The sequence below is a fragment of the Castanea sativa genome, chromosome 3 (assembly GCF_040712315.1).
Source record: "Castanea sativa cultivar Marrone di Chiusa Pesio chromosome 3, ASM4071231v1".
Lineage (NCBI taxonomy): Eukaryota > Viridiplantae > Streptophyta > Magnoliopsida > Fagales > Fagaceae > Castanea > Castanea sativa.
This window is the reverse complement of record NC_134015.1, coordinates 47,197,060-47,213,328: the sequence shown is the minus strand read 5'-3', so window position 1 is coordinate 47,213,328 and position 16,269 is coordinate 47,197,060. Positions and strand designations below refer to the sequence as shown.

The following is a 16,269-nucleotide window of genomic DNA, read 5'->3' as shown; positions in this document are numbered from 1 at the left end:
TCGATTTCATGGAACTCGAGTTCCATGTAAAGTACTTGAGGTCCATGAACTCGAGTACCATGTGAAGTACTTGAGTTCATGGAACTTGAAAAAATTCAAATGAAACTCGAGTTCCAAAAAAAAAATTCCTAAGTCCACGTTTGCTATAACTCGATGTTCCAAAAATTGAGTTTTACATTTGGAACTCAATTTTTAGAAAATTGAGTTTCAAAACAGGGGCATTTCCCTAATTAGTTTCAAACATTGAGCATTTTGCTGAAAAATTTGTGAGAATGGGGTAAAAACCCATATTGGTCTGAACACAAGTAAGGAAATGCTTTATCAACATTACTATTCATTGAATCCTCGGTGAATAGGTGCGATAAAGCATTTGAAGGCTTCAAGCAACCAAGAACCAGCCAAGCCACAAATGCTGTAAGCAGTGACACTTTAGGAAACAGGTGCGCGTAGGCTCAAGGCTGCGCAGGCATGGTCAACTAAGAATGTGTTCATCGTGTTTCTTCAGCCCCTTAAATAAAAACTCGTCCTAAACATGTTTCTACCCATCTTAAGACACAAGGTAATCCTGATGGCTTAACCTAAAGGAGAACGTGAGCTTAACCTGAATAAACTCAACTTAATATCAATGCGTTCCTTAACTTTGTCTATGTTGTACTGTATTTTCATTTTCATGGCAATTTTCAGGTGTCTATTAAATCTTAGTTCCACTTTCTTGGTACCAGAAACATCAGCAAAGAATGATTCTATCTGTTAATGGGCTAAAAATAATGGTGTCCGAAGACCTAGATTTAATCTGGCTGATTTTATCGTATTGTGCTACGATACCATCACACTTATTCTCCTCTGCCCCTCAAGAATATCAGTTTTTCACTATTCAATATGTTGAAAGCATAACATAAGAACAGAATGAACAGCTATTTTTTTTCAGATTGGAAAGGAAATGAAACCAATAAAAGCTCTACTATTGAATTGTTCGTAGGCCCAATAGGCAATAGGGCAAGATTATAAGTCAATATTCGCGGATTAATTTTAAATTTTCCACCTCTTTTTTTGGCTGAATAATTATTACTTTCAATTTTTCTCATACCTTGAATAATTAAATAATAATTGTTCAATTCGTTAAGGATAAATAGAAAAGTTGAACATATTAAACACCAAAGAAATAATTATCTGAGGAGCATAATTTACATGAAAAGATTATAACAAAATGAAGACTCGGCTTGGCCCGATATTTATCAAATTTGGGCCAAGCCCAGCTCATCCTAGCAGGCCTACCCCCTTTTCCTAAGTTCTCAATAATGAGCCATTTTATTGGGCTTTGGGTTAAGGCCCAGATAGCCAAGACAGAAGCCCAACTATTTGGATTGCAACTTAGGCCCGTAGTACGTTAGCATTATTGTGCGGTCAAATTGGGAAGAGTTTTTGCCCCACCCTTGACCCATAGTCGTTCTCCCATGCGTCATATCATTTTTTTTTTTTTTTTGAATTGTTTTGCTGAAATCTATAATACCAAAACTCTTTTTTTGCAGCTACAACAATATGAATTCATAGGTTCAATGAATCATAGGTTCTATATATATATATAGGCAAAATGCATTTTATTTGATCAATTGTCATTTTAGTTCATTAATTTTGATAACATGGTCACTTTCGTTCTTCCATTCATTGTCGTTAAAATGTTTCAGTTAACATTGCCCTTAAAAGATGTTGCTTCACATTTTTAATAATAAAAAAATATTTTATTAATTTATTTAATGGATTAAAATGACAATTTTTTGAACTTAGCGGACTAAATGATGATTGTGCAAAATTAATAGACTAAAATGAAAAAAATTAAAATTTAGTATTTAAAATGACAATTTATAAAATTAATGGACTAAAATAAAAATTTTAAATTAATGTACTAAAAAGACCATCAATCAAAGTTATAGGATGTAAAGTATATTTTTGCTAACGAAATATTACTAATTCTTTTGCCTTCTTTCATAACTCTAATAATAATAGTAGAAGTAGTAGGGGCTAGAATAAACTTAAAAATAAAATTACTAACAAAATATTACTCTCCCTAACCCTCACACTAAATCATAACCCTAATAATAATGAGAGTAGTAGTTTTATTTAGAATAATAAGAATAAAAATAATGAATCCTATATCCACATTTTTACAGTACATGGGACTAGTAATTTGTAACTTGTAAGACTAGTCGTCAAAAATCTAGCATAAAAATACAATCATATATGGTTAGACAAATTAAAATTGAGAATTTTATGGATAACAATTTAAATGATTATTTTTCATTTGTTTCAAATAAATTTATATTTATTTTATTTGAAACTATTTTATATTTAAAAATATACAAAAAATATATATAATATACAAACTTGGTAAAATTTTAATAAGCATTTAGTTATGTTTACTTGTAAATGTATCATATGTATATGCATGAGGTTACAAGTTTTTTTTCAATATAATAAAATTAACTATCTAAAAATTAATAAAATATGAAACTGAAACTTAAGTTTCATTTAAATTTTAACCCCCAATTTTTTTTTTAACATCAAGATATCTAAAGAATGACATGTGGTTTAGTATCATTTTTCTACCTTGAAGTATCTTAGATTTTTTTTAATTATTATTTTTTGAAAAATGTGCTACCAACATCAATAATCCAATGCGTAAAACGTCTAATAGTTTGTTTTTTACATCTAAGGGTCTGCTTGGCTGAGGTAGTGAAAAAATGGAGGATAAAAAACTTTTTTATTTAATTAAAGTGAAAAATGAGATGATAGAAAATGTATTTGCATAAATTTACTCCTATGTCCCTAGTACTAAGAAAAAAAAAAAGTATATAAGAAAAGAAAAAAAAAACTTGAATGTAATATGAGGTGACAAATAAAAAAAAAAAAAAAAAGAAAGCAACGTTGAATAGAGGAGAGAGGAAAGATGGGTTGCATCTAATGGAGCAGAGGTTTTGAGACTCAAGAGTTGTGAAAGTGTCTTGGTTCTATACGTATGGCTTTGAGGTTTACAATAAAGTGCATCAACTTCTCCAAACATGTCTCTAGAATGCAAAGTCCCAACCACTTGTTTTATGTCAATCTCACAATTGATAATTTCAACTTCACCTGATACAATGATGTAAACATCATCTGGTGCTTCATTTTGCATTATAACATCCTCTCTAGGTGGTATGTACTCAGCTTTCATTTTGGCAACCTATTCAATTTCATCATACCACATGTTAGTCAACAGAGCAAGATTGGCAAGAGAAATCAATCAAAATCTTGTATACTTTGAGATTTTATTAGGATTGGCTTGTATGTTTGTTTGGAAAATACTTAAACTATTATCAATTTTACTGTAAAAAAAGTTCGTAAATTGATGTAACAATGAATGTGATTAGTGTCACTTCAACAACATAATAAATAAATTTTTATTTATTTATTATAGTACTACTATTACTACATTTGAGATCTTGTTAGGAAGTAAAACAAATATATAGGTCAAACATAGGCATAGTGTGTGAGGAGAGAAAATTAAATCGATTTCATTATACAGTACAACATTTGAGAGAATATTCATAGAGAACTTAGTCTAGCCCTATTTTGATCCTAAGTACAAGCTTACAAAAATCATGGTTTTAACAACACATGTGGGCCCAATGGGCCCTAACACTTCTCACACAAAGAAAGGTCTACAATATACACGCAAAAAATCAACCACAATCCAGATTTTCTGGCAAATTATTTGTTTCAATAAATAGTATTCTTGCTCTTTTCCCCTATGTTATCAGAAGTATGCCCACTACAAGCACATACAGATAGACATTTCAAATACATCAACATCAACAAAAGATTGCTCGCTAGTCATTACCAGTAATATTACCTTGCTTAAAGTGTGCAGAGAGTCAAGGTCACAAAACCGATGCACATTTTAAAAAGCAAGGGACAAGTAAAGGATAAAACCATAAGAGAAGCAAGTCGCACAGAAGAGGTTATTAAGCATAAGCATACAATCAACAGGAGAGCGTAAATCATACCATGCCAGAGAAGGATTCCAAAATCCAACATATAAAAGGAGCACGAAATAAAGCATATGAATAATTAAGAGGGGATGAATGCTAAGTAGGCTTACAAGTTACAGGAGATAGGCGCCAATGCAGTCAGAGACAATCTCGTATTTGGATGGCTTTGACTTGTATACAGAGAGATGAGTGTTGAGGATTTTGAAGCGAATGAATTTGCAACGATTTGCTATAGTGTCATCTACATCGGCATCATCATGGCCGTCGAGATCATATGTAACCCACTTTTCCCACAAGTCAAGATAAATACTCCGTCGGTTAACTCTTGAAACTTGAAAAGTGGCAACAAAGATACGCAACTCCGGCTCAAACTCAGCCACAACAGTAGCCATAACAACACAGATAATCCCGTCCCCTAGATGAACAAAATTAGGACGGCAATGGGCAAATTCAGGAGGGATGTCAACAGGTATAGGAACAGATTGACAATGACCATAAACATCAGCATAATGCAGGAAGTAGGCACGCAAGCAGTTGTCGAGTTGATCATGGTCAATGATGGCCTTATGTCCACGAGTACTTAATTTAATCATTAGACCCATGCCCGCAAATGGAAATGGATTCATACCAAAGTATAAACAGTGAGTCCATTTTTTGGTGGGGATGTCGAAGGTGTATCCCACACTAAAAGGACCACAAACAGAGATCTTGGAGTCCATCACTACATAATCGAAGCAACCACGAGCATCGTCGTGCCATGGGGCAAAACAGCGAGTTTGATTACGGTTGAAAAATGGAGGGGGAGGGAGAGGTGACCACTGTTGGGTGGATGGGTCAAATACCTCAAAAGTAGGGCTGGACAACTCCTCAAAGGGCTCAAGGGGATTGCGAGCGAGGGCATAGAGCCTGCCCTCAATTTCCACCAATAGGGGGTGAGATTTGCCAGCGCTTAGACGTTTCAGAGAAAAATTGTTTTTTCTGTTCTTCTTCTTCTTCTTGTTTATGTTCTGGAATTCAGGCTTGGGATCCAGAGCTGGGTTGGTTTCCAAGGTGAAAATCCAAGTGCTATATTCAGAACTCATGTCAGGAAAGATTAATAAGCCACCGGCGAGAATAATTTTGGAGCCCATAACACAGCAATTCATTGCGTCGGGGAGACCATTACCCCCAAGAGTTGCGAATTTATTCCATTTCAATTCTGAATATGAATTGCATCCTTCTTGTTCCTTGGAACTGGAACTAGAATTAGAACTGAAGATGGTTGTATATGTAGTTGGTGAGCTGCAAAGGGTGACACTGTCACTGTCGCTGGAGCTGCCGCAGCCTTTGGATTTGGATTTAGATATGTATTCAGATGGTAGAAGTTGGCTCAATTTGATAGAATAGATTATGTAAGAAGGGTAGCCTTTGCAAACAGAGACACACGTACAGAGACTTGCTACCATCTACTTTCTCTGATGGCAGTCCAGGTCCGGACAAATCCACAGCCATAGCCATGGCCAAACCCTAACAATTCATACAATAAGTCCGATTACACTTGTACATAAGAAATTAAACCCTAATAAGATACACAAAAACCTCCTCTCTACATATAAAAGAAATAACATACTTTTTATACTGTAGATTTTTAAAAGATCTAATAGGTAAAATAGAGACCATTTAATGTTACTGCTTTCCACTTTTGTCTCTTTCCTTATCTATTATTTTTTTACTTAATTAAAGGGCACTTGCCATTTATTTATATTTTTTTGAGAATAGCACTTGCCATTTTCAACAACCCACTTTTTAAATGAGTCATTAAACTCTCTCCACCCAATATGTATTCTTCTTCTTCTTCTTCTTCTTCTTCTCTCTCTCTCTCTCTCTCTCTCTCTCTCTCTCTCTCTCTCTCTCTCTCTCTCTCTCTCTCTCTCTCTCTCTCTCACCTCCTTCTTCTACATTGACCCACACAACTTATTAGAGCTACGTGTTAAATTTATTAGCTTGTTAAATTAATTCAAAATTATAATATAGTTTTAGATATCAATCCAAAACCAATTAAGGCCAAAAAATTTAACTTTTTTACTGGTTATAAGTCCTCTGTCACTTGGCAATGGAGTGAGGGAGATCTGGTTTGAATGTCAATTTAGAAAACTAAACAAAAGACATTATTTTTTTCTTGAGTCTTTCCTTAAAATTTTCTTTTGCTGTATTTTTATCGAAAGGAAGCTCTAAATTTTCTTAGAAAACTATTGCTCTGTCTGCTCTACTAAGTTCATCTTTAAGATTTGTCTTTTTCTTTGAAAAATTTCTTTTCGGTAAGTGTTAAATTGTTAATCTTTCGTATTTTTCACGTGTAGTCTCTTGTGGATTTGGTGGCTCTAGGTATTGCATAAATCTTTCACATGGTTTCCATGCCTAGATTTTTCCAATACATTAGAAATCTACCGTCCATAATTCTACTGAAAAGATAAGTATTAAACCTAAGGAAACAAAAAAGTTTTAGATTGCGATGAAAATTTAGAAATTTCTGTTGTAGCTTTCACTTGCTTGTCAATGAAATGGGAGGTTTGGCCATGGTGGGATGGTCTTTAGTAGATTAGTATGGTTTCTAGGTTGTTGAAAATGGTGTGTGCCTTTAATCAAGTGAAAAATAATAAAACATTAAATAAGGAGAGAAAAAAAATTGCTGGTATTAATTAGGAATGAGGTGGAAAATAATAACATTTAATGATATTTTTTTTAACCGTTAGATCTTTTAGAAATATACGGTGTAAAGAAGGTGTAAAGAAGGTGTAACTTTACAAGAGTTATACCAGGTGTAACTTTACAAGAGTTATACCAGGTGTAGCTTGAACCCATCTCATACATACGTACATACATACATATATATATATATATATATATATATATATATATATATATATATGAGTTAGGTTCAAGTTACACTGGTGTAACATAACTCTAAACAATGTTACACCAACCAATAGTATTTAGTTGGATACAAATTTTGACAAATCTACCGTTAGATTACATTATCTTTGTATATTCTTCATACTTGCAAAATTTCAAGGTAGTTAAAGATCAATAACCATGTCATCAATCAATTATTTAAATTCAAGTTTTTGTAGTTTGAAATAATGCATAAAAGATTAGTTTGTGAATCAAATAGTAAATTACATTTGATTGACATGAAATTTGGCATGCATGTTAAAGAACATATAATTCAATAGTTGGATTTTCAAAATATGAATTCAATAATAAGTTATTAAGTGGTGTAATATTGTTTAGAATTACACCAAGTGCAACTTGAACCCAACCATTTATATATATATATATATATATATATATATATATATATATATATATATATATGTGTATATATCAATCCGAACTCAAAGCAACATCACACATAAAATAAATCTTTCTTTTTAAAAGAATCAGGATAGACAAGAAGCGAAATTGAAATTGTGAGAGACCGCCATAATTGGGGTGCCTCTTAAAAAAGAGATTTGGGTTCTTTTTAGGGCACCTCTCTTTTTGGGTAAGTGGTGTGGAGTCGCCACTTATTTTTTATACAAAAAAGAAAAAGAAAAACTACATGACTAAATAGTTCCTTTATTGATTGAATAAAAATACATGTTTGAAAAAAAAAAATTATATGGCTTTGGGTCCTAGTTACAAACTACCAAAAATACATGGTTTTTTGTCCTAGTTACAATCTATCCAAAATAAAAGCAAAAATAAAGCCTAGATATACCTATCCAAAAACCTAAATTCGGAGGCTAAGTTACGGAATGGGAAGGTGTTAGGCACCAATTCCACCCAGACAAAGTTTGGTATTCTAGACTCTTGTGACCTATGTACGTTTTTTATGCATGAGATGAATGATATGTTATATATGACAAAAACTAAACCACAAAAATTTATTTATGAATGCATCATCTTCTTTGTTTTTAAAAAAAATTCAAATATGCTTTTGTGAATAAAAAGTGATTTTGATTTATATATAATAAAAAAATTAGATCTACTTTTGTATGTGTAAAAAAAAGTGGCTTTTGAAGAAAAATTCAGATTTGTTTTTATTTAATAAAACAAAGTCTTTTGGTTTGTCAAAAAATTTAGATATGTTTTTAAGAAATAAAAAAAAAAATGGTTTTGAGTTTTGTAAAAGATCAGATCTGTTTTTGATGATAAAAAAAAAAATGGTTTTTAATAACAGAAAAATCAGATTTGTTTTTATATGTTCAAAAAAATATGGAAAAGATTTTTTATGAAGAAAATTTCACTCATAACATGAATTTATGCTATATGAATCAAACAAAACAAAACAACCATAAACACAACCATGCATAATCTTTCAGATATGTATCTAAGGGAGATACAAATCAGTTTTTGATTTCAGAAAAATTCAGATTTGCATCTAAGGAAAGATGTAGATCTGTTTTTTATTAAAAAAATTTAGATCTATATCTATGAAAGATGCAAATCTGTTTTTAATTAAAAAAAATTCAGATCTACATCTAAGAAAGATGCAGATTTGTTTTTATTTTAAAAAAAAAGAATTAATTGCATGCAGATTATTAAAATTAAGAAGGAGATCACAACAATTATATATAAGAAATTCAAAATCATGCTTTAAACAACACAACAATTAACAATTCATGTCATGGATAAAAACATGCATCATCATAAGAGAAAGTCATAAAGAAAAGGAATAGGGTGATTGAAAACAACCTCTTGCATGGAGCGCTTCTTGTTCTTGAGAGGATATTTTAGGATTCAAAGAAATTTATTCAATTATCTTTGAAACCTAAAAACCCTAATTTCAAAGCAAATATCAAAGAGGGAATTAGCAAATTTGAACAATTTGAGAGCTGAAAAGAGTGTGCCTCTCCTGGGGGTAAAAAGTGTGCTGAATTTTGAGAAATATCCTCTATTTATAGAGGTTAAATAATAAGCAAAAAACGTATATGGGAAAATCCTAAAAAAAACGAGATTTGGATAAGAGTAAGCTGATTTTTCAAATCAGAACCAGTTTCGTATTTTGATCATATCTCTTTTCTCAAAATTCGGATTAAGCTGATATTTTGAAAGCTGAAGGGAAATTTGATTTGATATAACTTTTCCAGAGATAGCCTAGTCCGAATTTTGAGTTCTAATATGCCAAAAGTACCTCAGAACGTGAATCTAAAATCTATAACCTGATTAGCACGTTTTTGAAGTGTTTTCCAACTCTAAGACTGTATTTGGATGAATTTCAGAGTTATTTTCATGATAAACCTCATTCCAAAGTGATAATTATGATTTTCAAAACAATTATTTTAAATATAATTATGCCAAAAGCTTAATTATCCACATTCTTTAAATATTATCAACTTATTTGTTGTAATTCCATGCAACAAATCTCACTTTAAGAAAAATACTCCACCAATCACATAAATTCATTTAATTAATTTTAATTATTAATCAATCAAAATTAATTTCAATTAATCACACGTGATCGGCTTCACCTCATGCAATGCATGTAGATCGTGCAAAATTGATCATGCGATATCTTTCAATTTGATGGTCTGATTTGGAAACTGGACACACCGTCGTGACCGTTAGAATCTCAAGATCATTTTTATGATATGCAATGAATGAATTAATGTATGTAATGCAATCATGATTTTTGGGGTACATGGATGGTCACTCTAGTCATCTTCCTTGATTAAATCATGGGTGCAAAATCGAGTGTTTATAGAAATTTTGGAACAGCTAACCTGTAATAGAAGATTTGAACTTTGCCAATGGCCAAGGAAGATACGAGAGAAACTCTGAGACTTTTGTGTTTTTTTTTTGGATAATTATAGTAAACTAACATGTGTTATGGCCCATTTTCACTTTGCCTACCTGTGGTTCAATCATTTACACTTTACTCACCTATGGTAACTTCTGTTAGGACTCTGTTACCCACCTTTCCCTTTGCCGCTAGAAAAACAAATTTTTAAGAAAAAACAAACATGACAAAAATAAAAAAGTTAGAGTTTTTGATTGCTAAAGAACTTCTTGGAGAATAAATTGGAGGAATACAAATCAAATATAAATTTAAAAAATCCAATAGCTTCCAGACCCATCTCCTTCATTTATTTATTATATTTTCTCCCTCTTCATCTCTATCTCTCTGACCTCCCTCTCTTCAAACCCAACCCACTCTCACAGCATCACCCACAATCCACCATCAACCAAAAACGACGTCGTCGTAGTCGGTAGCTGCAGCGAAAATTTCAATTTCAATTTCGTTCCTCTTAGTCAAGTTCGAAGATTGTGTTGTGGGCAAGATGGCTTGGTGAGAGGGTGACTAGGAGAGAGATGGGTCGGTGAGAGGGTGACTGGGAGAGAGATGGGTCAGCGAGAAGGAACAAAGATGGTTGACCGAATAGAAAGCTTGGGTGAGCGTGAGTGGGTAGTTGAGTTTGGCTCCGACTGTGACTTCAATCCGCCTCTCTCTCTCTCTGCTATCTTATTTTCTTTGTTGTGGGTGTAGTGGGTGTTTTACTAGGTGTGGTGGGTCTGGGTTGTGAAGAGGGGTTTGCTTTGGTTTTGGTTTGAGATTTGAGAGAGAACTAAGGTGAAGCCGTCTATAATTTTTGTGAATAACTGAAAGTGTCTGAAAGGATTTTTGTAAAATTAGGGTAGAGCACTTTCAAGTGTAGATTTTTGTAAATGTTTTTTAGGATTTGTGCGAATATGAAAATTTTATTTGGATTGATTGGCTCAAGACTATTCATACCAAGAGGAAGTGTGTTCTTGAACCCAAGCTACAAAACCCCCCTCTTTGATCTTGTTTGTTTGAGTTTTTTCTGTTATTTTTTGTTTTTAGAAGAGAGAGACATAAAAGTGAAGATAAAATACATTTTCATCCCTGATTTTAACAGGGGTGAGTAACAGATAGGTAACAGACTGAAGTTCAGGTGGATAAAGTGTAAATGATTGAATCACGTGTAGGCAAAGTGAAAATGGATCATACCACAGGTGAGTTTACTGTAATTATCTCTTCTTTTTTTTAGAGAAAGAGAGAGAGAGAGTGCAGATGAAGGGGTGCGGAACCCAAATAAATAAGAAAACCGTGATTGTGGTAAAATAGGAATCTACTCCTACTCCTACTAGTACTAGGTAGTATTGGTTCAAAAAAAAGAAAGGTACTAGGTAGTATTAATTCTTCTTTGATTCTTCCCTTGTGCCTCCTTCAGTGGGTGTACCCTCCGATACAAAATCATAGAAATCAGTTCTAAGATTGTTGGACCTGTTGCTAAGACAGTTCATGCTTGAAGAACATTCTTATTCTTATTATAAACAGATTTAAATATCATAAGCATGTTTTAGGTTGGATTGAAATCATGAAGACAAACCACATATTGATGTGAACCATTTTTTGTTATTCAAAGTATGTTATACCAGACCACTTATAGAAGATCAGGTTTATAAATTATATCCTACTATTTGTTACGTGGTGCATATTTAGATGATCACATTATTAAACAACTGCCAATCTGCCATTACTGGTGAAATTTAGTCTCTCAGCTCTATAGGGTCATCTAACAGTCAACAAAACCAGGAAACTGAAGGGCTAAAATTATGGAATAAAATTTGGGAGAAGGAAAATTGGAAAAAATTACTCAAGGTGAAATTCAGTACCAACTTGTAGTGTTCGCTTATGATGATTGCGCTCTTTATCATCAAATCAAAACACTAATTGAATTTTGGTGTAGGCGGAGATTGAATTCCAAATCTCTTATTCAACCATTAGAGATTTTACTAATTGAGCTAACTAGAAGCCGCAATACCATCACACCTATTTCCCTCTGCCCCTAAGATTATCAGTTTATCAGTGTTTAATATGCCAAAAGCATAGCATAAGAACAACTATCTTTTCAGATCGGAGATGAAACCAATAAAAATAAGTTCTACTGTTGAATTGTTCGTAGGCCCAATAAGGCAAGATTATAAGTCCATATTCATGGTGCGGGCCCAGGCCCAACTGTCCAGCCTTAGGAATTTAGTTTTGTCACCCATTTCCAATCCCGAGACACGCTATATAGCTCTGGACCTAGCTTTCTGACTAATCTAACCCATTATATATTCGCTTTAAAGGATTTAATTTTAAATTTACCTTTTTTTTGCTGAATAGTTATTACTTTTAATTTTTCTCTTACCTTGAATAATTAAATAATAATTATTCAAAACGTTAAGGATATACAAAAGTGTTATTTTTTATTTGAGAGAGAGATACATACAAAAGTTAAACATGTTAAACACCGAAGAAATGAAATAATTATTTGAGGAATATAATTTACATGAAAATATAATCAACAAAAGGAAGACTAGGCTTGGCCCGATATTCATCAAATTTCAGCCAAGCCCAAAGTTGAGCCTAGCTCATCCTAGCAGTCCTACTCCCTTTGCCTAAGTTCTCAATAAACGACCCATTTCATTGGGCTTTGGGTTGAGGCACAGATAGCTGAGACAGAAGCCCAACTATTTCGACTGCAAGCAACTTAGGTCCATAGTACGTTAGCATCATTGTGCAGTCAAATGGGGAAGAGTTTTGCCCCATCCATGACCCATAGTCGTTCTCTCATGCATCAACTCAATTTTTTGAATTGTTTTGCTGAAATCTATAATTCCTAAACAATTTTTTTTTTTCTTTTTTTGCAGCTACAATAATTTACATTTCAATGAATCACAGGTGCTCAATCTGAGAAGAAGAAGGAAAAAGAAAGCATTTTACTCCTTATAACTTTCATCGATTGCCATTTTAGTTTATTAACTTCGATAACATGGTCACTTTAATTAGTCCTTCCATCTGTTGTCGTTTAAATGTTTTAGTTACAATCCTTAAAACGAGGATGTTTCACATTTTTAATAATAAAATATTAGTTTATTAATTTATTTAATGGACTAAAATGACAACTTTTTAAACTTAGTAGACTAAAATGATGATTGTGCAAAGTTAGCAGAATAAAATGAAAAATTTTAAATTTAGTATTCAAAACAACAATTTATTAAAGTTAATGGACTAAAATGACAATATTTAGCTTAATAGACTAAAAAGACAATCTATCAAAGTTATAGGGTGTGAATTACATGTTTGCCAACAAAATATTACTAACTCTTTTGCCTTCTTTCATAACCCAAATAATAATAGTAGACGTAATATTAGTTAGAAGATCCCTTAAAATAACATTACTAACAGAATATTACCATCCTTAACCCTCGCACTAAATCATAACCCTAATAATAAGAGTAGTAGTATTTAGAATAATAAGAATAAGAACAAGAATAAAAATAAGAATAGTGAACCCTATATCCACATTTTTACAGTACACGAGGTTGGTAACTTGTAAGACTAGCAGTAAAAAATTCAGCATAAAAATTCAATTTTATATATATATATATATATATATATATATATATATTAGGGCTGTCCAAACAACCCGCAAGACCGACCCACCCGGCCAAACCGACCGGACCCGAACTGTCCGCCGCCCGATTCGACTACTCCGGCGGTCGGCGGCGGGTCCTCACTTTACAAAACCGATTCCGGCGGATCGGGTGTGGGTCTCTTCCTCTAATACCCGAGCCACCCGACCCGACCGCCATATATATGTTTAAAGGTCTGAAATCTTCAGTTCTCACTCTCAGACTCAACTCTTCCTCTCACGATCTCTGCTACCTTTCGCCGATATGACTCGTCTTCGATCTATTCCTCTCCATCGTCGACCTATGCCTCTCCATCGTCGATCAGCGCTCTTCATCGTCGACCTCCGCTCTTCGTCCACAACGTCCCAGCTTGTTTCATCTCTTAGGTTTGTTTTGCTGTGGATTTGTGGATCTGTTCTCTGGGTTTTGTTCTTTGGATTTGTAGATGTTTTTTGGGTTTTTGTTCTTTGGATTTGTGGATCTGTTGTTTGGGTTTGTAGATCTGCTCTTTGGGTTGTAAATCTATTGATTTTGTTCTTCAGGAATCAAAGATCTGTGTATTTCGGTCGAAATCAAAGCCGACTGCCGCCCGTCCGCCGCCTTATCCGACCCGACCGGTGGCTGTTCGCGGTCGGCGGCGGGTCTGAAAATTCTCCACCCGATCTGATCAGGTCGGTTGCGGGTTGGGCACAAACCCGACCCGGACCGACCCGTGGACAGCCCTAATATATATATATCAATCAAAGCTAAAAGAAAATCTAATTATATCTCAAATTGGAATATAATTTTATGTCATGTTTCTCATCCAACTTTCTTAATTTTAGTGTAGCTATTTACTACACTACAAAAATCAAAGTGTACTATTCAATTTTCTTAATTTGTTTTTGTACTAAATGAGTTATTAAGTGATAAACGATAGAAACAAAATTAATAAACCTTAAAAAATACTATTATTGATTATTATTATTATTATTATTATTATACAAATAGTGGTTGGACAAACTAAAATTGAAAATTTCATGGATAACAAATTAAATGTTTTTTTTTTCATTTGTTTCAAATAAAATTGTAATTATTTTATTAGAAACTATTTTAGATTTTCAAATATACAAACATTATATATATATATATATATATATATATATATATATATATATATATTATAAACTTGTTAAAATTTTAATGCACATTTAGTTATGGTTATTTGTAAATATATCACATAAATATGAATGAAAATACAAGCTAGTTCTTTTAATATAAGAGAATTATCTATTTAAATATTAATAAAATATGAAACTTAAAATTAAGTTTCACTTAAATTTTAACCTAAAAAAAATTAACATCAAAATATCTAATGAATGACATGTGGTTTAGTTTCATTTTTCCACCTTGAAGTATCTCAGACTTTTTTTAATTATTATTTTGTGAAAAATGTGCTACCAACACCAATAATTTTGGTCCTAGGCAGACAGAAGTCACATAACAAAATTTTTCCACATTTTAAATGATTACTACATGATTAAAGTACACAAGAAATGAAACGAAAAAAAGTTGAACGTAATATAGGGTGAAAAATAAAAAGAAAAAAGTAAAAAAAAATGCAACATTGAATAGAGGAGATATGACAGATCAGTAATTTCTCATTAAAACCACTCATTCTTTCCTATTTTCTATCCAAATTAGGGAAAAAATCATTTTACCTCAAATGGCAGGCCTAGGAAGAAAACTTGTGTGCTCCACCAATAGTCCTCACCTCAAATATCCTGCATCATGTGGTTCCTGTTTTATTTTCTTTTTATATAAATACTTTATTTTATTATATATACATATATCTCTATAGGCTGTCCTTATGGACACTTTCCCATCATTTGGCCCTTTCCTTTCGATTTGGATAATGACTAAAATCATACGTCATATTTTATGTGACTAAAATTATATATAGATAATTATTTGAATCTTCATGTAATGAGTTTGAAGAACTTTCTTCTAATTTGATTTGGATGTAAACTGTGTCTGTCTTTCATCCATTAATTTTTTAGTTTTAAGAGTAATGATTATTATACATTTTTTATTACATACATCACTGTACATATATTGTGCACATATTAACTAAAAAAAAAATTGATTAGAAGCAAATTAAATAATTTTGTATCAAAACTAAACTAACTTCGTTATTTGCCAAACATCCCAAGAATTTGTAAAGATGAATTTTTCATGTTTTCAACCTTTTCATTACCGCATTGTTAATGTGTGTCAACCTGATATGCAACATATCTAGCCAAATGAGCTGTTGTGACTTTCGGACCAGTGATTAAGATTGATATGAGCAGGATATGGTCACAGCCACAGGGGTTTTCATCAAAGTTTAAGGAATCAAATAGTTAGATAAACACATTAATATTGAATCTTGTTCTTGTGTTTGTTTTTCTGGTCAAAGTTTGTTCTTATCTGGATCCTTTACGGTATGTTTTTAATATTCCTTATCGTCATTCCTGATCAAATTAAAACGTGGGCCTCTGTATTCACAAAAATATAAAAAGGTGGGCCGGGTTTCTATACATTGTGACCACATGACACAATGCTTGTGGGAACAAAACTGGACGATAATTTAATATTGGGCCACCAATTTTTATCCGTATTAAATTATTAAGGCTTGACGGTAACCGAAATAAGCGTTGATATATGACAATATCCCAATTTAATGGTTTTTTTTTTATAAGGAAAATTAAAATATCATTTACATGATATACCCTAAAAACATAGAGCTATCATGTGCTTTATTTTATGATACTTGCCTCCC

At 32.5% G+C, this 16,269-nt stretch overlaps 1 protein-coding gene across 1 annotated transcript; it reads right to left on the bottom strand.

The window, feature by feature from the left end:
- Positions 1–2,842: 2,842 nt before the first annotated feature.
- Positions 2,843–5,525, bottom strand: LOC142630016 (uncharacterized). The gene is made up of 2 exons (XM_075804071.1): positions 4,136–5,525; positions 2,843–3,217 (listed from the first exon to the last, which is right to left on the bottom strand). Exon 1 carries the CDS (start codon positions 5,468–5,470, stop codon positions 4,139–4,141), a length of 1,332 nt encoding a protein of 443 aa, XP_075660186.1. The 5' UTR covers positions 5,471–5,525; the 3' UTR covers positions 2,843–3,217; positions 4,136–4,138.
- Positions 5,526–16,269: the final 10,744 nt, after the last annotated feature.

What these genes read in the sequence shown, in the direction of transcription:
- LOC142630016 (XM_075804071.1), bottom strand. Translation starts at nt 5,470, where the DNA reads ATGGTAGCAAGTCTCTGTACGTGTGTCTCTGTTTGCAAAGGCTACCCT.